Consider the following 23,776-nt stretch of genomic DNA (forward strand, 5'->3'; position numbering starts at 1 on the left):
TAAAAAAAAAAAAAAAGCTCTCTTTTGCAGGCCGGCCTGTTGGCTCACTCGGGAGAGTGTGGTGCTGATTAACACCAAGGCCCTGAGTTCGGATCCTATATAGGGATGGCCGGTTCGCTCTCTGGCTGAGCGTGGTGCTGACAACACCCAGTTGAGGGTTAAGATCCCCTTACCGGTCATCTTTAAAAAAAAAAAAAAAAAAAAAAAAGCTCTCTTTTCCAAAGAAAATTGGGTACAGAAATAATTTCATGAAAATCCATTACTTTTATTGATGTTTTATTAATGTTACATAGAAATATAAAATTTCACATACCACATTTTCACTAATAAATGGAAAAATATATGTAAGACAAATTACTTTCAAATAATTAGAACTATGTTAACAAAAGATCAATGAATTTATTTTCAAAGTATATATTTTGAAACAATTCTGAAGTCATAAAAGACTAAAATTCACTTTTTGCTAAAATAAGCCATGTTCTTCTATAATGGAATCATTTACTTTAAAAAAAACCAATGTGTTTAATTCTTTAGGAAATTTTCAGCATTTATAAATGCAATATGTTGTTTCTACTTCACTAACTGGCATCATTCCTTTTCTGCCCTCTTAGCACTTTATCTTCACACTAGAAGAAGTGAACAAGGTGATTATGCCCCATACTGGGCTTGGCTCAGCTTCTGAACAGAGATATTTGGGCACGGCAATTAGGTACATAATTTACCTAAGTTTACCCAGAATATTTCTTCAGAGCTGTCAGTCCTCCTAAAACTACTTTTTCGTTTCTGCAAATTCAAACCAAGTTATCTACCCCAATCCGAGCTCTCCATTCTCTGTAATAACTTCTCAGGTGCTTGTGAAGCTTTAGAGGGCAAGACTCCTCTCAGAAGCACATACTAGTCATAATTTCAAAGCAAATTAGGTTATTTACAATCCTTGCTTCAGGCCAGAAAACGAGTATGGAGTAGGTAATTATCCTAGTTTTAAAAGCAGAAAACAGGTACAAAAAGAGATTTACTTTACGAATTAAAATGGATCATATGATTTGATGCTCAAAATGAAGTTTTTTGAAGTAAGCAGAAGACATTTTCTTTTACAAAGAAGACACTGAGGCTCAGAGTCATGAGTCACTTGCCTAAGGTGGCACAAATAAAAATTGATGTCATTGGAATTGAACTCAAGTCCTCTAATTCCGAGCCACAGAGCCTTTCCTTGCCACCCCACAATGCCTCTTGCTAACTTGAACATGGTGAGGAGCAGTGTAGCAGTCTCTAATGCCACCAACCAAAACTTGACTTGGCGTATACTATGTAGGTGCCCTGAAGTCTAAGGAAAACGAATCCCGTTGTCTTAGAAGAAGAGTTCATGTACCATTTTCAATGTTGTTCTAGATAGTCCTAATGTGCTCGATAAGCGACAACTGTTATGTGAATAAACATATAATTGCCACATTATAAACAGAGGTATAAATAATACTACTAGAGATTGGGGAGAAACGATCAAACAGTATGTTGGGTATGAAAGTAGTTCAGATGGGAATGTACATTATTCAACTTTCAGAAATGAATACTAAAGAACAATCTTCATTAAAATATCAATACAAAATGGATTTTAAGATTCTTCTAATCTCCTATGATACATTTTCCAATTTTCTTGTTTAAAAATATCTAAAAACGATTTGTTATATTTCTCTCATCATTTTTTTTCATTATAAAAATTGAGTTTTTCCTTAGAAAACCAATATCTTGCTAATTGGCATCATTTTAAGCACAATTTGATGATTAGAAGGCTTTCACGATGGGCGTGATCTTGCGGAAGAATTTATGACCTTGGTAATTTGTATTTTCAAATATATAACCTGGAGGAGAGGGATAGCTAGCTGGGCAAATTTCCTGTTTCTTCGGTGTGTACTCTATGGAGTACATGGTTACATCATCAAATGGAACAGAACTCTTAAAAGCAACATTTAAAGGTTTGCAACTCTCTGTTGGAATCAATTCATGTGGCACATAATGAGATCTGAAAGTGCTCAAACCATCAAATTTTCCAGATGGGTTGGGAATCTGTTGCTGCTTCTTAATAAGTCCTTGACGACAAATTTCCCATGCTGGAAAATGTTCCTTCATGGTGCTTTTTCCTTGGAAAGGAAAATTGTTATTTCTTCTATGAGAAACTGGCCTGATGGGAACAACACGGTTGGCCTGATAGGGAACATAGTCCAGGTGGCTTGTGCTGTTTAACTGCATGCTTCCTGTAGGGGGCACATACTCTGCCACTTTCTTGACTTCAGGTGGTGGGATTTCCCAAGGCTGAAAACTTTCACGGAATTCAGTGCTTCCTTCAAATTGGGCATTTTGGGTCACTCTGGTGTATGCAGGTCTGCAGATTTTTGCGGTTTCACCAACAAGACCCTGAAAGTCATACCGGTGAGTAGTGAGATCCTCAAAGCGTTGGTCACTGGGCTTGTAAACTTCTTTTGGCCTTGCAAACTTTAATTCTAGCTGATGAGGAACATAATCAAGGCGATGACTCGTATCACCATTAAAAGGGATTATAGAACGTCTGACCACAGAGGAGGGTTTAAAGTTTTGCTTAGGCTTTATCTCCTGAGGAACATAGTCATCCTGAAATGTAGTTGAATTTCCAAATTTCACAGTAGGGGGGTGGTAAGTTTGTTCTGGTTTATAAAGTTCACTTTTTTGAATGTCCCAAGCTCTATAATCATCTTGAAAATTAAAAACAAACAAATCATTTTTAAGTACTGAAGAAAACCTTCCTCTAAAAATCATGACTGACTTTTCTCATTGCCAAACATCCTTCCATTTCCTTTAGAAATCTGAACACTACTAGCATCAAGTATGAAGTTTCTCATTCCCCTTAGATTTGTTCTTTTTTCATGTCCACCTTTCCCTACCCATCTCCCCACTTTAATACATATAACTTCCCACTTCCAGATTCACCCGACTACATAACAATGAAATGGCACATCTGAGCCTGATTGTAGACAATTATTGAAAGCCAAAGGACTGTTTTAGGTGAGGACAGAGAGTTTAGGAGATTATGACTGTATTCCCAGGAACTGGCTGGGATTTTCACTATAAATCACAAAATGCTAAGGTAAGTCATAAAATCTAGAGCTTAAAATAAATTCAAGTGCCCAGATGTGTGGGCAAAAGTGATGTGGGTATTAATCCTTGTTCAGGAGGGCCTCCTCAAAGGACAGAAAATTTCAACTCCATTATACTTTAGGAAGCCTATACAAGTCCTTGAGCAAAGATACGGGGAAACTTGTACTATCCCAGAAACATCACTGGCTTCAACTTTTCCTCCTCATGAAATGGAGGCCAAGGGCCTGAACTGAGTTCTTTAAAAGTGTTAAAAATTGTATGTAGAATTTAGAAATTAACATCAGAGCTAAGATCTGACATTTAGAAGTTAAATACTTTAAGGCTGCTTCCTGCAGCTTACCTAGACCATGGATGGAAAACTAAGGTGTTTATATTTCAGGTGAGGGTTTTCTATTTCTAGATGAGAAAGGTAGTAAGCTGGGAAATACTACAGAATTGACTTCACCCCAAAATACATATTTCTAAATATGAAAAATTAATTTATAAAACACAGAAGTTTGCTATATAAGATAATGTATTAGAATCTGCACTAAAGTCTATACAATGCATACTGGAAAGGCCAAACCTTGAATGCTTATTATGTGGTTACCTACTTGAAAGAGAAAATTCCTCATCAATAGAAATTTCTGCCAAAATGGCCAAGTTTTGAACTGAAAGATTAAGCTACTGATATTTGGATGAGAGTGGGTACTTGAAAAAAGAGCAGATGATCTTGAGGCTAGCAGAGACCTATGAAACAAACTGGCAAGAAAAAATGAGCTAGATTAAACATTCTTGTTCTTATGAACCTAAAGTTGAAAATAAAGGGCCAGATAGAAGTGGGAGAAGAAGCTAAAAGTTTGCCATGGGTAGAGTTGGAGAGCTATGACAAGCTGAAATTATATTCAAAACAGACTCATAAGGAAACAGAAACGATGAATAGGTAGAGGAGGCCAGTTAGTAGAGTGGCAATCAGAGCAGATGTGAAAAAGAAAGAGAAGATGCTGTGAGAGAAATCACGTAGCGCATCACAGCGATGGAGTAGCTCTTCCCTCAAGCTTCCTCTGTACCTGATAGCTTTCCATTTCCAGTTCACATGAAACTTTACTAAAAGTCTCTTTCTCCATGAAGGAATTGCTATTCTTTGCAAATTAAAGTATAAAATTATAACACTATTTTGTAGGAACTAAAAGGAAATCATAGATGTTATTAAAAGTCTTTAGGTCGACACAGTCATACAGGGGAAGCCCTTGTTGCCAAAGTAACTAGGAGAAAAAATATTCTCATTTTATGAGAGTTAACAGGAGAGAACATTTCTCCCTCACCAAACCAAGTTTGACTTTCAAAAAAGAAAGCAAGAATCTGGAGACTGAGAGTCAAGTTTTAACAGCATATATTAGTATGAATATCACTTCTAGATAACTGCAGAAAATCAATTTCCTCCGTATTAATATATACCTGTACACATATGCCTGTATTACTTATTTGTCCTATAATATTTATTATTAACATTCTAACAATACCTTTAAAACATCATAGTCTTTATCAATATCATCTATTTTTAATGTTTTATGACACTCTTGGAAACAAACAATTACACTATAACAACAACAATACAATCCATTTCTAACAATACAGTCTGGTTATTTGGCAGCTTCAATATTGCCCTTGTTGGATAAATGTTTCCTCTGATCACTCTTATTTTCTAGCCACTAAAATCTATTAGGAAGTTTGCTCTTTTCTGAACAGCTTTTAGTTCATGAGGTACCTTCATGTGTTTGCTTACTGTTTGTATACACAGCTCTATCCCAATTTTAATACAGTGAGCTGTTCTAAGTTCTTCTTTGAGGACATAAGTCCAGAGTTGTTTATTCTAGTTCTTTTTCCTGCTACTTGGGACTCTACTTCTCGTGGTGTCTTGAAGTACCAATGAATTGGAAGTAACTTTAACAAAGTCAGGAGGCATCATCCTGGGCTTCATCCTTCTCAATCCACACATCACCAAACTCCTCCTGCTGTTTTAATACCACCTATAAGCTGATGACTCCCAAATTTGAATCTCTACTCCAGACCTCCCTTAAAACACATATTTATCTTCCTGCTATATTTGGATATCTATTTGGATATCTCTCAGGAAAGTTAGAACTTAGCATGCTCCAACTGAATTCACCATCTCACTAAGACTCACATTCCCCAGAAAATCACATATCAACAAAACATTTTCTATTATGAATTTGGCCTCTCAGGTAAAGGTTCCATCCAATCGACTTCCTCTCCCTATTCCTTCTCTCCCTTTCAAGCAGTTTTCAAATTCTATTACTATTACCTCCTAAATTTTAATTTCTACATTCTTGAAGCAAACATGTACAGCAACCTGATGAAACTGTCCAAAAGAAGAAAAAGAAAAAAGAAACCACAATGTAAAATAAAGATCTATAAGGTCTGTAGTGATGTGTCCTTTTTCACTCTTGATATTTATAATTAATGTCCTCTCTCTCATTCCCCCCCCCTTGGTTTATTAACTTAATCTTTGAACAGAACCAGCTTTTGGTGTTACTTATTTTCTCTCATATTTTTCTGTCTTCAAATTCATTGGTTGCTGCTCTTATTCTCATTATTTCTTTCCTTCTACTTTGCTTTGGATTTAATTTTCCCTTTATTTTTCTAGTTTCATATAATGGAGGCTTAGGCTACTGATTTAAGACTTTCTTCTTTTTAATATAAACATTAAATGTTATAAATTTCTCTCTGAGCATTGCTTTAGATGCATTCCATGCATTTTGATATGCCATTTTAAAATTTTTATTAAATTTAAAATATTTTGTCATTTCCGGTTAGTCCTGCTTAAAGCCATTGGTTATTTAGAAATTTGTTGTTTAATATCCAAATATCTGGGGATTTTCTAAATTTCTATTATTGATGTCTAGTTTCATTCTGTTGTGGCCAAAAAACATACTTTGTATTTCTTTTTTATGTTTGTTAAGGTTTGTTTTATGCTCAGAATATGATCTGTCTGGATGAATGTTTCATGTGCACAGGTTGACAGGTGTGCTTTACAAATGTCAATTGGGTCAAGATTGTTGATAGTGTCATTCAGGTTTTTATATTCCTACTGATTTTCTGTCTACATGTTCTATAGATTACTTAAAGAGGAATGTTGAAGTCTCCAACTATAATTGCAGATTTCTGTATTTCTTATTTTAGTACTATACCTTTTTGCTTCATGTATTTTGAAGCTCAGTGTTAAGGACATACACATTTAGGGTGCGAGTGTGTGTTTGTAAAATTATCTTTTTATCCTTAGCTAATATCCCTGTCTATCTGTGGTTAATATTCCTTGCTCTGAGGGCTACTTTTCTGATGTTAATATAGTCATTTCTTAGCTTTCTTTTAATTGGATTTTGCATGGTATTTACTTTTTCATTCTTTTGCTTTTAAAGTGTCTATATTTTTGTATTTAAAGTAGGTTTAGGGCTGACTGGTTAGCTCAGTTGGTTAGAGTGCAGCCTTATAAAACCAAGGTCACAGGCTCAGATCCCCATACTGACCAGCAGCCAGGAAACAAAAAAAGAAAAATGTGTTTAACGTAGATAGCACATAGTTGGTTCTTTTTTTCTTCTTCACGTACTATGGCAATCTCTGTGTTTTAATTGGCATGGTTAGACAATTTATTTTTAACGTCTGAAATTCTCCATCTGTTCATTGATATGGCTGAATTTAAATCTATACTCATTTTCTTTTTTTCATATTTGCTCAATCAGTTCTTTGTTTCTTTCTCTTTGGCCTACTTTTGGGTTAATTGGATTTTTTTTATAGATTCCATCCCTTGGTAACACTTATTTAGGGGTCACCCTATATAAGAGGTATTGGCAAACTTTTTCCCTGTCAGATTAAAAATATTTTAGGCGTTGTGCCGTATGGTCCCTGTTGCAACAATGTAGTGCGAAAGCAGCCATAGACAATAAATAAATGAGTGAGCGTGGTTTTGTGTCAATAAATTTTTTTTACAAAAAGACATGGTAGGCTAGATTTGGTCCACAGGTTGTATTTTGTAGTTTTGTAATAAATTTTCCTTGCATATTTATGTACTTCCTTGTAGTACATACTTTTAATTAATCACAGTCTACCATTAAGTAATAGTGATTGATTCACATATAATCTAAGAACTTTACAATAGTGTACTTCCTACCTCCCATATTTTGTACTATTATTGTTATACTTTTAACTCTTATGCCTTATACAAATCCACAATATAGTGTTATAATTTTTGCTCCAGAAAAATATTTCTTTTATATTAACTGCCATTTTAGCCATTTCTGGGGATCTTCATTTCTTTATGTGGAACAAATCTCTGTCTGGTATCATATTCCATCTGCCTAAAGAACTTCCTTTACAATTTCTTATAGTGAAGGTCTACCGTTAATTCTGTCTTTACTTGTCTGGAAAAGTCTGTCTGTCTGTCTGTATTTATTTATAACATATTTTCAGTGCAGATTGAATCCAGCTGCAGGTTCCCCTGATCCCCAATCAGCATTTAAAAAATGAAACTCCATTATTTTCCTGTTTGCATAGTTTCTGCCACAAAGTCTGTATATTCTTTCTTTGTTCCTCTATATGTATGTCTTTTTTTCCTCTGGCTGCTTCAGAGATGTTCTCATCTTTCACTTTCAGCAGTATCAATATGTTTCTAAGTGATTTCTTTCTTTTCTTTTCTTCTTTTTATAAATTTATTCTGGTTGGTGTTCTCTAAGCTTCTTGGATCTTTACTTTGATGTTGTTCATTGTTTTTGGAAAATTCTTTTCCATTATGTCTTCACATAATTCTTCTATCTTGTTCTCCTTCTTTCCTTCTGGGATTCCAAATAATTATACGTTAGCCCACTTAAAAGCGTCCCACAGTTTGGATGCTCTGTACTGGCTTTATTTTTTTCATCTTTCTCTGTGTTTTGGCTTAGGTCATTTCTATTAACTTATCTCAGATTCATTGATTTTCTTTTCCCCTTGGCTGTGTTGCACCTACCGATGTGCCCATGAAAGGCATTCTTTATCTTACTGTGTGTATTTTAAAAAAAAATTCTAGCATTTCCATTTCACTTTTTTTTTTTCCTTTTTGTCTTTTTTCGTGACCGGTAACAGGATCGCAACCCTCAGTGTCGCGCCCGTACTTCGACCGGCAATGGGATCGCAACCCTCGGTGTCGCGCCCGCACCGCGCTCAACCAGTGAGTGGACCGGTCTGTATATGGGATCTGAACCCTCGGCGGGAGCATCGCCGCGCTCCCAAGTGCCACACTCTACTGAGTGTGCCACCGGGCCGGCCCTCCATTTCACTTTTTTAATAGTTTCCATTTCCTTGCTGAAATTCTCCATCTGTTCATGTATGTTTTCCACCTTTTCCACTATAGCTTTAAACATTAATCATAATTTTTTCAAAAAGGTCTTTGATAATTCCAATATCTGGGTCATTTCTGGACCTTGTTTTGATTTGGTCTCTTGACAGTTTGTTTTTTCCTTCTTTCCTTTTTCTTCTTCTTTGTGTAATTTATAACTTTTGTTTGAAAGCTGGACACTATGTGCAGCATAAATTAATAAACAATACTTATATCCAGAAAAGGATACATAATTCATTTGCCAGGTCTTTAGTGAGGAGGGTTAAGTCAGTCCAATCAGTAGTTGAGCTAGGTTTGGGTTTTCGTTGTTGCTATACTTACCTTCAATGCACTTCCAGCTTCAAATTCCTTTGGTATTATCTTGTGCTTAGGGTGAGGGCTGGTTTGCTGGAGGTGTTTTCTCAATGTCTGCTCCATCCTCAGCTTTAGACCTTCTCTCTGCACCTGTACCTCAGAGAATGTCTCTCTCCATAATTTTGCCTCCTCCCAATGGTAGACTGATGTTGCTTGTTACTCAGTGCTCAGTAATCTGGTATTGGGGTATATGTGTGTATGGGAGGTAGTTTCTCTCTTGTCTCAGTCCAGCTTCAGTCTTAGGCAGGCCCTGAAACCCTGGGTCTCAGAGGTAGAGCTCTCTTAGTGCTCCCTTCTTTTCCCCTGATATAGTAGATCTCTAATGATTGGTCTCAGGACAATTTCATTTTCCTTTTTCACATTAGAGATTTTATTTTGTTTTGCTTCTTCTTGTTTTTCCTTTTCATTTCCCCAAGCTGCAATAGATCTTTACCTGTTCATTGGGGGTGATAGAGTGATGTCTCTCCTACAGTGGATTAATGATGCCTTTTTTCCACAGGTTAGAGGGATTCAAATGAAGCTTCCTGCTGTTCCTGAAATAATGGTCATTCCACTCTCCATGACTGCACCTCCAAAAGAAGGTTTCTCTGGTCTTCAACCTCTCTCCTAAGTTTTCTGATGAGTACACGGTGAAAATCCATTGAGAAGAATCTATGAGTGGTTTGTGTTTGAAGTTCTCAGGGCTTCTGTACTCTTCCACTGGTCCACACTCAGTCTTTAGCAATTTGTTAAAAATGTGTATGAATCCTTTTTATCCTCTTTTATGCCAGCCAGTCTTCATTCCATGCCTGCTCCAGCTGAAACAGTGCTTGCATCCTGTCTCAACTTGGAGGGCAGCTGTTGTCCTTAGATTTCAGGCTGATTGGTTGACCTATGATCAAAGCTTTCTAAAGGATTCATTCATAAACATTTATAACTTTGTAGATTATCTGGCTTTTTCTTGTTGTTAGGTTGGAAACGCACTCTTTCCAGCCTTCTGCATCCTATTCAGAAACTGAAAATTCTGGATTTTCTTTATGACAAAGATTTAAGTTACACCTTCAATCCTACAAATTCAATTTCTTTAATATATATAGGGCTACTTTTACTTTTATTTCTTTTTAAGTTAGTTTTGGTAAAGTGTATTTTTCAAAGAATTTGTCCATTTCATGTAATTTATAGATTATTGGCATACATTTTAAAAATGTCCTTTCATCTTTTTAATGTATGAGGAATCAATCCTTGAATTTTAATTGCAATATTCAGTTCATTTACATTTAACATAATGAATGATCTAGCTGGGCTTAAATTGACAGTATTGCTATTTGCTTTTGATTTTCCCATATGTTGTTTCCATACCTCTTATTTCCTGTCTTCTTTTGGATTTTTATTAATTTTTAATGTTCCATTTTTTCTCTATTAGAATTTTAATTATAACTTTCTATACTTCAAAAATAAAATTGCATTTTTGAGTTATTATGGGCTCTTTCTGGCCCCATCAAACTTAAATTGATATTTTTACCACTTCTAGAACAATGGAAGAGCATTTTAACAGTTTAATTCCATTTGCACCCTCCTGCCTTTTGTTCTAATATTTTACTTCTATATTTGTGTAAAAACATAATATAATTATTATTGTGACCTTAAAAAACCAATATTCTTTTAATATTTACCCACATATTTACCCTTTCTGTGTGATTCATTGTTTCCTGCATTTTGTGCTTCTATCTGGAATAATTTTTCTTCAATGTGAAGAACTTCCTTTAGCACTTTTTGTTGTATGGGTCTGATGCTAACAAATTATCTCAGCTTCTTTTTTTTTTGGTCTGAAAACATACTTACTTTGCCTTTTTTTTTTTTGAAAGATATTTTTACTAGATATAAAATTCTGGTATTTACTGGGTTTAAAATTCTAGATTTCTTTTCCTTTTAGCATTTTAAAGATATCATTCCATTGTCTTTTGGCTTCCATAGTTTCTGTTGGAAAGTCAGGTATAATTTTCTTTTTTGTGGATAATATTTATTTTTTCTCTTACTACTTTCAGGAACTTATCTTTACTTGGTTATCAGAAGTTTGACAACAGTTGCCTAGGGGTGGTTTTCTTTGTGTTTATCTATTTTGGGACTTGTCAAGCTTCTTGAATCTGTGGGCTGGTTCTTTCATCAATTGTGGAAATTTCTTGACTACTATCTCTTCAAATATTTCCTGATTCTTCATGGGTTTCATAACATTTTACTATATGCTGGCTGTTGTATATAAAAGAATAATAGAAGCTAACACCAATGTTACTTACAACAGGAGACAGTTTTCTCTTTCCTATGTTAGGCAAATAGGATGTGCGGCAGATCACCTTGATCTGATCAGGAATTGAATTAGGTCAGCACTCAGTGGCACCTATGGTTAGATATAGTGTTCCTCTAGTTTCAAATGTCTCAAGGATAAGACCTGAGGTGTGCTTGTGGTAGGGCCCTCATTCTAGTAGGACTTTGTCTCCTAAGTATCTACTGTCAAGTAAGACTGTGAGATATTTCCGTGGGACTTTTCTGGCCCAGTCTCCCAGCCTACCATGCCTCTTAAACACTTAGTGAATATCCCACAAAGAAAACCAGCCCTGAATTTGGGGCTCTTCTAGATTCCAGTTTGTCATACCAGCCACATATTAAGTATTTCATTAATTTTTCCTAGTACAGTACCGCTGCTTATGCCAAGCTCAATCCTCAGTTTAGGCCTAGATTTGACCAATGTTCCCAGAAAAGTAAATGGTTGGCCATCTCAAATCACCTAGAAAGGGCTCTTCCCTCTCTAAAATTTTAGTTCTTTGCTTCTGCAGCTGTCTGATGCTATTGAAAAGAAGATTTTTAAAAATTCATACTTTTTTCTTTAGTTATTGCAGTGGAAACAATGACTTTCTGCTCTCTATTATATCCTATACCAAAAGCTGAACTCACGAAAATTTGTAATGGCTACAAAATATATGCAGCTCTCTAATCTGTTCCTGGGCTCTCTATACTGTTCCATTGGTCTATGTGTCTGCCTTTATACCACTGCCATACTACTATATTACCATATTACATATTACTATAGCTTTGCAATATAATTTGAAATCAGGAAATGTGAAGCCTCCAACTTAATTATTCTTTCTTAAGATTGCTTTGGCTAATCAGGGTCTTCTGTGGTTTCGCATTAATTATAGGATTTTTTTTATTTCTGTGAAAAATGCCATTGGAATTTTGATAAGATTTATATATTGCTTTGGGTAGTGTGAACATTTTAACAATATTAATTTTCCCAAACCATGAACAAAGGGTATCATTCCACTTATTTGTTACTTCTTCAGTTTCTTTAATCAATTTTTTTTTTCTTCTTCCTGGAGGCTGGCCAGTATGGGGATCTGAACCCTTGACCTTGGTGTTCTAATGCTGCACTGTAACCAACTGAGCTAACTGGCCAGCCAGCATCAATGTTTTATAGTTTTTAGTGTACAGATATTTTACCTCCTTGGTTATCAATTATAAATTTTCTTTTTTTTTTTTTTTTTCCTTTTTGTCTTTTTTCGTGTCCGGCAACGGATCGCAACCCTCAGTGTTGCACCCGGACCAGACCGGGACCGGCAACGGGATCGCAACCCTTGGTGTTGCGCCCGCACCTCACTCAGCCAGTGAGCGGGAACCGGTCTGTATGTGGGATCTGAACCCTCGGCGGGAGCGCCACCGCGCTCCCAAGCGGCGCACTGTAGCAGTGCGCCACCGGGCCGGCCCTCAATTATAAATTTTCTAAACATCAACAACTATGCTACAATCCAGATCTCTGTATTCCCTACAATGGCTAACAAAGAGCAGGATAATCCCCAAAACATATTTATCAAATCAAATACTGATCTATTTCCTCATATATATATATATATGTATTTTTTTTTTTCTTTTCCCTTTTTGTCTTTTTTCGTGACCGGTAACGGGATCGCAACCCTCGGTGTCGTGCCCGTACTGTGACCGGCAATGGGATCGCAACCCTCGGTGTCACGCCTGCACCACGCTCAACCAGTGAGCGGACCGGTCTCTCTATGGGATCCGAACCCTCGGCGGGAGCGCCGCCGCGCTCCCAAGCGCCGCACTCTACCGAGTGCACCACCGGGCCAGCCCCCATCATCTATATTTTAATATAAATGAAATTCTAAGCTGAGGCTACTGGAGGCAGAAATATTTGTAAAGGAGTTATCTGTTTCATACAACCACATCTCCAGAATCTACATGTTGCCCTGCTTACCATCTTGCAGAGTTTTCATTGTTCTTTATCATATCCTATTTCTGTCTTTCTTCCATTCCCTAACTTTCAGAGGACAGTAAGAGAGTCTCTTCCCACTGTGACTTCTCTTCATCTACAGACCTGTCCTTAAGTAGATATCTACAAAGCCTGCACTACAATCACACATAATGATGAAGTACAGCGTTGGCCCTGAGTATTACTGTTGTCTTATGCCTAAAAGCCTGAAAATACAAAACATAACCTTTCCTCACTCAGAAAGATCAGAAGAGAGAAGGCCAGGATTCCTCAGACTTGAACTGTAGGAGTGGAAGTATGAAAATCTGTAGGAAACCCAAGTAATAGAAAGCCAGAACTAGTGTTGGTGTGAGTATCTGCGTACGTTGTGTGTAAATGTTCACAGTATAAGGGGGAATCAATATTACTGATTTTTTTTTTTATAGATTTGGTAGAAAAAAAGTGAAGAAAACTTTACTATTGTATAAAGGAGCAAGTACATCATTTTCATTAATTATCTTTTACATCAAATTTTGTACAGTACATTGTCTCCTATACATATCAATATCTATATCTTAGCAATTACCATATGCTACATTTGATTATATTTGTTTACCATATCCATAGTCTTCACAATTTGTTCTTTGTGTAGCATTTTATGAGCTCACAGCTTTTAAAAACAGAAAGAACATTGTTCCTAACCTCCCTAATGGATAGGCTTATAGATGCACTTTACTTATTCATTAAAGTATGAAGTGTGAAATTTATAGAAAAAGTGTGCATTCAGCTATTACCTAATTAAAGTATGAATCATGACTTTGATTGTGGATTGTATCACTCATACCAAAGGGTTTTATATTAGCCATACTCATTCAGCTATTTCACATAATTAATGGAAAAAATGTAAACCTATACTATATGCAACTATATTACTAATAAAAGAAAATATAGAAATAATATCTATTATCAAGATAGCCTATTTAAAAAAAATAAAGACCTCATCCCCCAAAAGTAATAGAGTATTTTAAAGTCAGATAGCTTTTTGGAAAGAAAAACTGTTCATACTTTGCCCAGCTCCTACTCTTCCACATCAGATGTCATCAGGGAGAAGGTATTCCCACACTTCCTCCATGTTTGAAGTCTTAGAGGAGTAGGTTCCCCATGTGGTCGATCAGCACTGTCTGTCACACCGTGGATAAGCCCATCTTATTCTGAGATTCAGTATCAGGAACCATCTGTTTACAGATGGAAGCTTTATCCTTCACCCTACCCTTTATCAGTATAAAAGTAATATTTTGGTTCTCCATCTGCTAACTCTTTTGCTTTATAGGTTGTTTCAGAACTTGAATGGATAAGAGGGTTGCTACTTATTTCTCAAAGACCCTAATACTCTCTCGGTAGAGCTTCAATTCCTTCTAGCAAACTAAATATGACATAAAGTGACAGATGTGACATAATGCTTGTTCAATGGCATCCTTTGTTTTTTATATGTTTTGAGAGAGGGAAAACTAAGTGATTTAATTTGTACAGGAATCCAGGTCTCTTAACTCTCAATCAGGCTAATGGTGGGTTTTTTTGTTTTTTGATCTATGCAATCTCATTTTGAACAAAGAGAAAGTTATTTTCTAAGCCCTGGGGGCTAAATCTGGCAACACACCAAAATTATAATTTGATAGTAAATGTTAAAGCTAGAAGTGAGTTTTAGTTTTTGGCTCCTTCATTTTTGAAATGGCAATTTACCTTTATAGGTTGGGACAGTGTCCAACTTTCCTTTTTTAACTTGTTGTCGCTCCAAAGGACGGACTATTGCCACAGGCTGCACATTATAAGAATTAAAATCCCGTTTGTAGGTAGTGCCAAGATCAATCTTCCCCTGTTTTGGCTTATATTCTTCTGGTAGATGGCGAGGCTGTTTGACTATTTCATAAGGACGATAATCTGACCTGGAATATATAAATTTGAAACATAGCCTCACAAATTCTTTTATTTCTAATCATTTCAATACACTATTGAAAATCTCAAGTCTTTTTCTTTTTACTATTAAAATGGTAATAGTTGATAAACTAACTACTTGAAAGAAGTAATTGAATTCCTTTATAAGGTCCTATTATCCAGTGACTAATTATATTGAGAAAAATATGTCAACAATCCTAGTTTTCAAAACATCTTTATAACAGATTCTCAGTTACTTGGATCTAAAGTAAACAGAATTCTCAAGTAACTGAATTTTTTCTAACCGGGAAGGAATATCAGGTGAAAGGTTTGATAAATCTGAAAAATTTAAAAAATAAATTCCTGCTGGGTCCACTTTATCAAATATCTTATTCATCCTACTGAAAGACTCCAGTAAACTATTTGGGCATACATTCTTCTTACTGAAATCGTGCTGTTTTCCTATTCATTAAATGATCAGTGACTCTGGCCTTTAGAAATAAATTACATTCATAATATGGGTATGCGTCTTACTCATCTTTGGACCTCCCAGAATCCCTTGTCATGGATGGTAATAGTCCCTGGGCATCATATTACATTATATGACAGAGGTAGTACTGCAGATACTGAGGTAGTCTGGTGGAATAGAGAAGACCACAGATTTAGACTGATCAGATTGCCTGGGTCCAAATCCTGGCTCTGTCATTCACTAGCTGCATGACCTTGGATAACTTAACCTGTCTATGCCCCAGTTTCCTGATACATTAAATGGGACAAAATTATCATCTACTTCATGGGGTTGTTTTAAGGATCCACAAACACACACTTGGAGGAGTGCTTGGTACATGGTCAGGTCATGTTAGCTACTACTATTATTACTCCAAGTTTTCACAGATTGCTTTTTTCTTCCGGACTCTATTGGCCATGTCACTCATTTTACGGTTAAACTATTTTGTATTAATCAATACTTGCTGCATGTGTTCATAAGCTCTAAGAAACAAATAAAAAATGCACAGAATCCCTTCTCCTATTCACAACGTAACTTCTCAGACTGGTTGATTCCATTTTCTCACCCCTTTTAACCCACCCACCTCTTCAATCCACTTCAGTCTGGTTTCCAGTACTGTCATTTTCCTAACACAGCTCTAAGATTCACAATGAATGCCCTGTGATGAAATCCATCAGACATTTTTAGTACTCATTTTACTTGACCTCTCCAGCAATAAACAACGTTATTGTCCACTCTCTCCATTTCTGGGAAATTCTTTCTTTCTGCCTTACTATTTCTCCTCACTGTCCTACGCAGCTTCATCCACCTCTATTCAGCTATTAAATAATCAGTGTTGGAGTTCCTCAAGACTTGGGCGTACACACGCTCCTCTCCTCATACAGTGTTCAACCCTGAAGACAACTAACTCTTCTACTCCTACAGCTTCAACTACTACCTATATAGAAATGACTGTCAAATTTACATCTCAGCTTAGACCTCTTCTCTGAGCTTTATACCAGCATCTACAATGGCCTCTTGGATATTCAATGGCACCACAAAATTCAATATGTCCGAAATCAAACTCATTATTTCCCCCCCAACAAATACTGTTCTTTTTGCTTGTTCCCTTCAGGTGCACTGTCAGAAACCTAGGCCTCACCATTTATACCTCACCTCCCTCCCAATCTATTCTATCATCAACTCCCATCAATTTTGCCTCCTAAATATCTCTCAAATCTAACCACTTTTCTCCATTTCCATTACCACCATAATATTCAAATCTTTCATACTAGCTCACTTGAATAATTTCAACAACTTCCTAAACTCATTTACCTGCATCAACTCTAATCTTCTCTCTAATCTTTTCTCCACATTGACCTCAAAGTAATTCTCTCACATGCATGTAAATATGATCAGGTCATTTTTGCCCTTATCACCCTAGCCCCCTCCTTAGATCTCCCACCTCTCCCATATCCCTCCCACACCTGCAAAAAATAAAATAAAACAAAACAGAAAAGAAATCTCCAATGGCTTTTTAATGCTCTAGGAATATAGATGAAACTGAACATGGCCTAAAGGCCCTGCCTGGCTCCTTCTCTAGCCTCAACCCGCACTGTTTCCTCTTACTTTCTCTGCTCTGCTGGCCTTCTTTGAGTATCTCCTTGAGCATCTCCTACTTTCTGTGTTCCCTCCTGCTACATGCTACTCTCTCTATCTGGAAAGTACTTCCCCTCTTAATCTAGTTAATTGCTTAACATCCTTCAGGTTTTAGCTCATTTTTCTCATTTCCCTAATAAAGTCAAAGCTCTTTTTCTGGCTGTCAAGGTACACTGCCCCTATCCTTCATAGATTTTATCACTGTTGCAATTTTATACTTATTTTGAGTGATTTTTTTTTTTTTTTTTTTTTTTTTTTTTTTCTTTTTCCGTGTCCGGCAACGGGATCGCAACCCTCGGTGTTGCCCCCGCGCCTCACTCAGCCAGTGAGCGGGAACCGGTCCGCACGTGGGATCCGAACCGTCGGGCGGGAGCGCCGCCGCGCTTCCCAAGCGGCGCACTATCCAGTGCGCCACCGGGCTGGCCCTTGAGTGATATTTTTGATTGTCACTTCCACTAGACTGTAATGTTTGTGAGCACAAAGATCATTTCAGCTTTTGCTCACCACTGTACCCCAGGTGCTAAGCATAGTGCTTAACGCTTAACAAATGCTTAATAAGTATTTAATAGATGGATAGTAGTAGAAATCACATACCTCTGCTTCTCAAGACAGCTGAGTTGCTCTTTGTTCTTCTCAAATACCAGCTAGAGAAGACTAGGCTAAAATGCAATCAGGAAGTTGGAAAATCAGGGAGAGAAAGGCAGAGAGAAAGCTTAGAAGTCTCAGTTTCTCAGGTTAGACTAGTTAAGTGTCAGAAAGTATACCTCTGAACCCAAAGCAACTTTCCATGGAAAAGTAGTAGAGGGTGAATGCAGTCTTATTCATCCAATATATCCCATATTTGATACGCCCAGAATCCTACTCCTTCAGGACAGACTTCTTGCCTATTCTGGCAGTCCTCTGTGTTGCAATTGTAATGCTATAAAGCATCAAAAGTCTGTACAAGTTCTGACATGTGCTCTTTATACAGTTTCCTCCTGTATTATAGAAAAGTATGAATGACACTTTATTCTTTTTTGTATAGATAAATCTGCTTTCTACTGCCTAGTCAGCATGGTTAACATGAGGGGGTCAAGCAAGAGTTCCAAGCCCCTAGGTCTCATGGCTTTTAGAAATGCTGGTGGTTTTCTAGTCAAAATATAAAGAAAAGATCCAGTGCCTTACTAAGTGGAGAGATGATGACTTAAGGAATAGAATTTTTAGTTTTATTGGCATATTTGAGCCTTTGGGATTTGGGACTTTTTTTTTTTTTCAATATTAATGACTTGACCAAGTCAACTGGGAAAATCCAGAACTGAAAAGCAATTGCCTTTTAAAAGAAAGATATTTCAGGTTAAACTTTCTTGATTTTAACATTTGGAACCGGTTAAAAAGCAAAATCTTTACTCAATACACATAAATATTGTGAAATTTGTTTCAAATCTTCATTATGAACCACACAGGTATCAAGGAAGAAAGAAGTTAAGATGAAGAAAAAAGAGCAACCATTTCCATTTGCTCTATCTCAACCAGTTGTTCAATTTCTTCATCTCATGTACTATAATCTATTATTATCTTGTTTATTTAGCTGATTTTTTGTTTCTGGACTATCTTTCCTAAAGACTGTAAACAACAGTAGGGCAAATCCCTGCTCTGTTTTATGTCCATGTCACCCCAAGGGAGCAGTCCAGTGCCTGACCTACTGCGAGTCTGTGCCAACAGAATCACCAGAATTGTGGGTTAAAAATACAGATTCCTGGGACCCACTCCATTATCTACCGATTCATTTAGGTGGAGCTCCGGAATCTGCAATTTTAGCACTTCCAGATGGTACTAAAGCACACTAAAGTGAAGACTATGGAAAAATCTTTGATATGTGGAAGAGCCACACACCTACATAAATAAGTTAACTGGAGTCACCAAAGCACTATTACTATAGGGTTGCCTGAAATGTTAAAGGTAGAAGTATTAATCTAATTTGAAATTCTCCACCTTTGCTATATAAGTAGAATGAGCTCTATCTGAAATGAAATGGAAATGGCTAACACTAAAAATTAAAGCTGTTATAGAACATTTCTAAAACCCCAAATTATAGAAAGCTGATGTATGAGTTCCTTGAAAGCAGGAGCTTAAATGTACTGATATTTTTACACTTAAGGCGCTAAGATTGTGCCTTGAATATGGTGTACACATCAATAGTTTAAATAAAATAATGAATAATAAAATTGACACCTAACTGACAAAGATACAAAGAGATCAAAAAAGCCAGGTTCATGGGCCGGCCTGTGGCTCACTCGGGAGAGTGTGGTGCTGATAACACCAAGGCCACAGGTTCGGCTCCCATATAGGGATGGCCGGTTCGCTCCCTTGGGAAAGCGTGGTGCTGACAACACCAAGTCAAGGGTTAAGATCCCCTTACCGGTCATCTTTAAAAAAAAAAAAAAAGCCAGGTTCATGGGCCGGCCTGTGGCTCACTCGGGAGAGTGTGGGGCTGATAACACCAAGGCCACAGGTTCGGCTCCCATATAGGGATGGCCGGTTCGCTCCCTTGGGAAAGCGTGGTGCTGACAACACCAAGTCAAGGGTTAAGATCCCCTTACCGGTCATCTTTAAAAAAAAAAAAAAAAAAAAAAGCCAGGTTCAATGAAAAGTTTAGGCTTAAGAGGATTTTTGTCCATCACCCACTGAACAAATATTGGGATCCTATTATGTGCTAGTAGGCACTGTACCAGGTTTCTGTAAATAGAATGCTGAGATAACAATAAACATAGTTCCTGCTTTCATGGAACACTGAAACTAATCTAATGATAAATAATATGAAGGAGCTTACATAGAGGAATTTTCCCTAGCTTGAAAACTGGGTGAGGGGTGAAAGAAGGCTTTCCCAAGTGACAATTTAGTTGAGATCTACAGGTCGAATGAGTTATAACTAGGGAAGAGGGAGAGAAAACTCCAGGCAGGGAAAAAATAGTATCTTGGAAGGCTCTGAAACGAGGTGAACCTGGTACTTTCAAAGATGAAAAATGGCCTATAGGATAGGAGCATAAAAGAGTGAAAAGGGCATTGCAGTGAAAATAATCCAGAGAACCAAGTTTGGAGCAGACCATGTAGGGATTGTGGTAAGGATTTCGGTCTATGTTAAACACAATGGGAAAGTTTTAGAGTATTTTAAGCAGGGAAGTAATAGGATTAGATTTGCATTTTAAACAGATCATCTTGGCATGCTAAAATATTGAAAACAGATCAGACATGCAAAAATGAACTATAGTAGATACAGATATAACAATTAGGAAGCCACTGCATTCCTCTAGGTGGTGGTGACAGTGGAAAGTAGATAAATGTAAGATATTCTAGGAGTAAAAATAAAATCCATAGAACTTTTTATTTCTCTTTTCTCTTATCATTCTTTGTCAGCCTAACTTCTCATCTTTCTGTTTTTCTCAAGCTGTGACTTAGTTTTTTGTTTCTTGGATTGGTTCAACTTCAGTCAACTAAATAGTTCAATTTAAATATCTTGAAAATCTTACTAAAACCAGAAGAGTTGGTAGGAAAAGAAGTAAAGCAAATAGTTGCTCAATATTTACTTAAATGTAGTTATTCCTTCCATTTTACCACGGCATGCTCGAAATTCTTGCTTGGGTTTAAGACTCTGAGGTGGAAGAACATTGCCATACACAGGATATTTTTCCAAATATTCAGTTGTGGGGCAAAACATTCCAGAATTTTCATAAATCCTTGTGGTTCCATGTGGACAATGATGTCGCCTGTGCAAACAAACAAACTGAAAGATTATTTGGCCTTGAAAAACATTTTCTGTGGTAACTGCATTTTAATCAGAGACCTCCAATAAACTCAGAATCTCTAAATTTTAAAGCAGCTTTACTAAAAAAAAAAACTGTTTCCTTTGTAACAGTGTTTACAAATACAATGAACAATTATGGTGTATCCTTATGTAGTGGGAAACTCTGGTTTTGCTCTCGCAACAATTTACTGTCTTATTATACTACAGAAGCCGAAAAGCTAACAAGTGAAGTTCCCATACCCGTTACTGACAGGTTCCACATACAATTTAGGTTTCACCTCAGATATACTCTCATGAGACTTTGATTCAGAACAGAGGTACATAGAGAGGCAGAGCACAACATCCATTTTGCTTGCATAGTTTGTGGTAGAGGCAAAGGGAATTTGGAGCCAGCAGTTTGTTAGGCAGCGTCCTGATTCGCAAGGTGGTTTCCTGACTCGGCAGCTTCTTGACCTTGACAGAGATGAGTAGTTCTGAAGCCTACAGCTCTGTCACAGTTTTCTGATTGTGGCAGAGGTAGTGGCTCCCTTGGCAGCCCAGTTCTGTGATGAGATTTTTGGGAATTTTTCCTGGAAGCTGATTTTGAAAATGGTTTCTTTAGTTCTTCCAAGTGAGCAATATATACTCCTTAATATACTTAATCAGAGTAGATTATGTTGTCCATAACTAAGCATCCTGACCAATATATCATATAAACTAATAGTATATGGTCATTAAAGAGAATGAGGTTGACCTTTATGCATGGCCATTGGAAGATGGTGAGATGGTAGGTTGTAGAATAGTATGTACAGTATGCACTCTTTTTTTATATAAAAAAACTATGTGTATGTAAAACAAGTCTTGAACACTTATTATCTGCGGAGGAAAGAACTATGAGGGATTTTCACTATATTATAGATTTTTTTCTTGGATTTTCATACTATGCCTCATATATACTTATTCCATAATCAGAAAAAAGATAAAACTCTTAAAAAACAAAACAAACCCCAAATAAACACCATTCTGAAATAAATGGTCAATTTCTCGGGTCTGGTATCATTCGAAGACCCCAGGCCATGTGATGAGGGTTGATGATACAAGTCCAGGTAAAGCTGAACCTGAAGAAAATGCATATGCTTTGCAGATGAATCAGAACCAACTAAGACACCCAAACTCAGTGAACCCCCAAGAAGAAAATAAGAAAAATAAGTTACTTTGCTTGGAGGTTGCTGGACAGCATGATGAACTGCAATGCAACAAAGAGTGAAGAGGTGGTGTCACAGGATACCCAAGAAACTTCAAAGTCAGGGGAGTCAAAAGATTCAGGGTTATCAACTGAAAGTGGAGGCTGTGGAAAATGCTGATGTGATTTCGGGCCACACATGGTCCAAGACTCTTGGAAAAATTAGGGACAGGGTACACAGGTCATGCATAGAGGTTCTGATATAGCTGTGCTGAATTCTAAGAATCAAGTCAAAGCTTTAGAATTTGTCATTGATTTTAGTTTTATTTTCCATCAAAGCAATACATTCACATTGTAACAAATCAAACAGTGTGAAGAGTTATAAAGGAAAGGAAAAATATCCTGTCCCAACATCTCCAAACCCCAGAAGCAACTTCTTTCTTACTATTTCTGCTTTGTAGTTTTGCTAGAGACTACGTCTCTAATACTCGTTTACAAACTTTGAATAACTTGATTTATCACCTTAAGTTACTAACTTTCAAATCTTAACATAAAAGATAAAGCTTTAGTTAATTTATAAGACCCCCATTCACTTCCTACTGTTGTATGGTCATTCATTCAGTCATTCATTCAACAAGTATTTAATGAGCAACAACTATGCCAAGGTATTGGAAATATAATATTAAGAAAGAAAAGGCAAAAAAATTCCCTGCCCTCCTTGAGCTTACATCCTGGAGTGGAGGTGAGGAGGAGAGCCAATAATAAACAAATCAGAAAAATACAGTGTATCATAAGTGCAATGGAAAAAAAATGAAGCAGGGAAGTGGGATAGAGAGCATGGAGTGGGGAAGAAAGGCTGCGATTTTAGACAGTGTAACATTTGAGCAAAGATCTGAATGAAAAAGATCTTTATATATACCTTGATTACATTTGTATCTTTGATACACTTAACCTGCCTTTTTTTTTATCCCATCAACTTTAAATGGCATTTCTGGACACCCTGTGTAAGATGAAGATATTACCTCCTAGATACTTTTCTTTGACTTTACTGCTTTGCAATGGAAAAGTTATTAGCTCCTAAATATTTTTCTCCAATTTTCCACCTCCCTTTCACATTCCATCTTTTGCTAGCTATCCTTTTACATTTATTATATATTACTAGTCTGTTTAGATCTTGTCCTTCAACACAACCAAATTGCCATGCTCTGTACCTAGGTTTTTTTGAAAAGATGTAAACACAGTATACTATGTTTACATTACAATGACAATGATACACCCCTTAATGCTGGGGTCACTTAGTGCTCAGGGATTGTCTTTTCTTCTCCATGAATTCAACATCATGGCCCTAAGGGCATTCAAAGTAAAAGGTGCCCAGCCTCAATATTAAGTAAATTATCTTTTGTTTCATGCTATCAATTATTCATACTTAAAAAATCATTCTAAATTTTGTTTCATTTTTGAATCATAATTTTATTGTATATCTTTTTATTTTCCCTAAATTTCTAGTATTTTTAACCTTCATATTCTTTGTATCTCACATGCACTCAAGATTTTCAACTTTTCTACTCTATTATTTATTTTATTGAGTCCTCTTTTTTCATGGTAGATTTCCACAGCTGGAGTCTTAACATTCACTAGATAAGTAATTTAATTTAGATAAAGAAGCACTT

The 23,776-nt window shown here is 36.6% G+C and overlaps 1 protein-coding gene across 1 annotated transcript; it reads right to left on the reverse strand.

Moving 5' to 3' along the window:
* Positions 1 to 354: 354 nt before the first annotated feature.
* On the reverse strand, positions 355 to 22,307 carry FAM154B (family with sequence similarity 154, member B). Its single transcript, XM_008578394.1, has 4 exons — positions 22,138 to 22,307; positions 20,755 to 20,906; positions 14,826 to 15,074; positions 355 to 2,723 (listed from the first exon to the last, which is right to left on the reverse strand). Exons 1-4 carry the CDS (start codon positions 22,305 to 22,307, stop codon positions 1,780 to 1,782), a joined length of 1,515 nt encoding a protein of 504 aa, XP_008576616.1. The 3' UTR covers positions 355 to 1,779.
* Positions 22,308 to 23,776: the final 1,469 nt, after the last annotated feature.

This window comes from Galeopterus variegatus, unplaced genomic scaffold (assembly GCF_000696425.1).
Source record: "Galeopterus variegatus unplaced genomic scaffold, G_variegatus-3.0.2 Scaffold1676, whole genome shotgun sequence".
Classification (NCBI taxonomy): domain Eukaryota; kingdom Metazoa; phylum Chordata; class Mammalia; order Dermoptera; family Cynocephalidae; genus Galeopterus; species Galeopterus variegatus.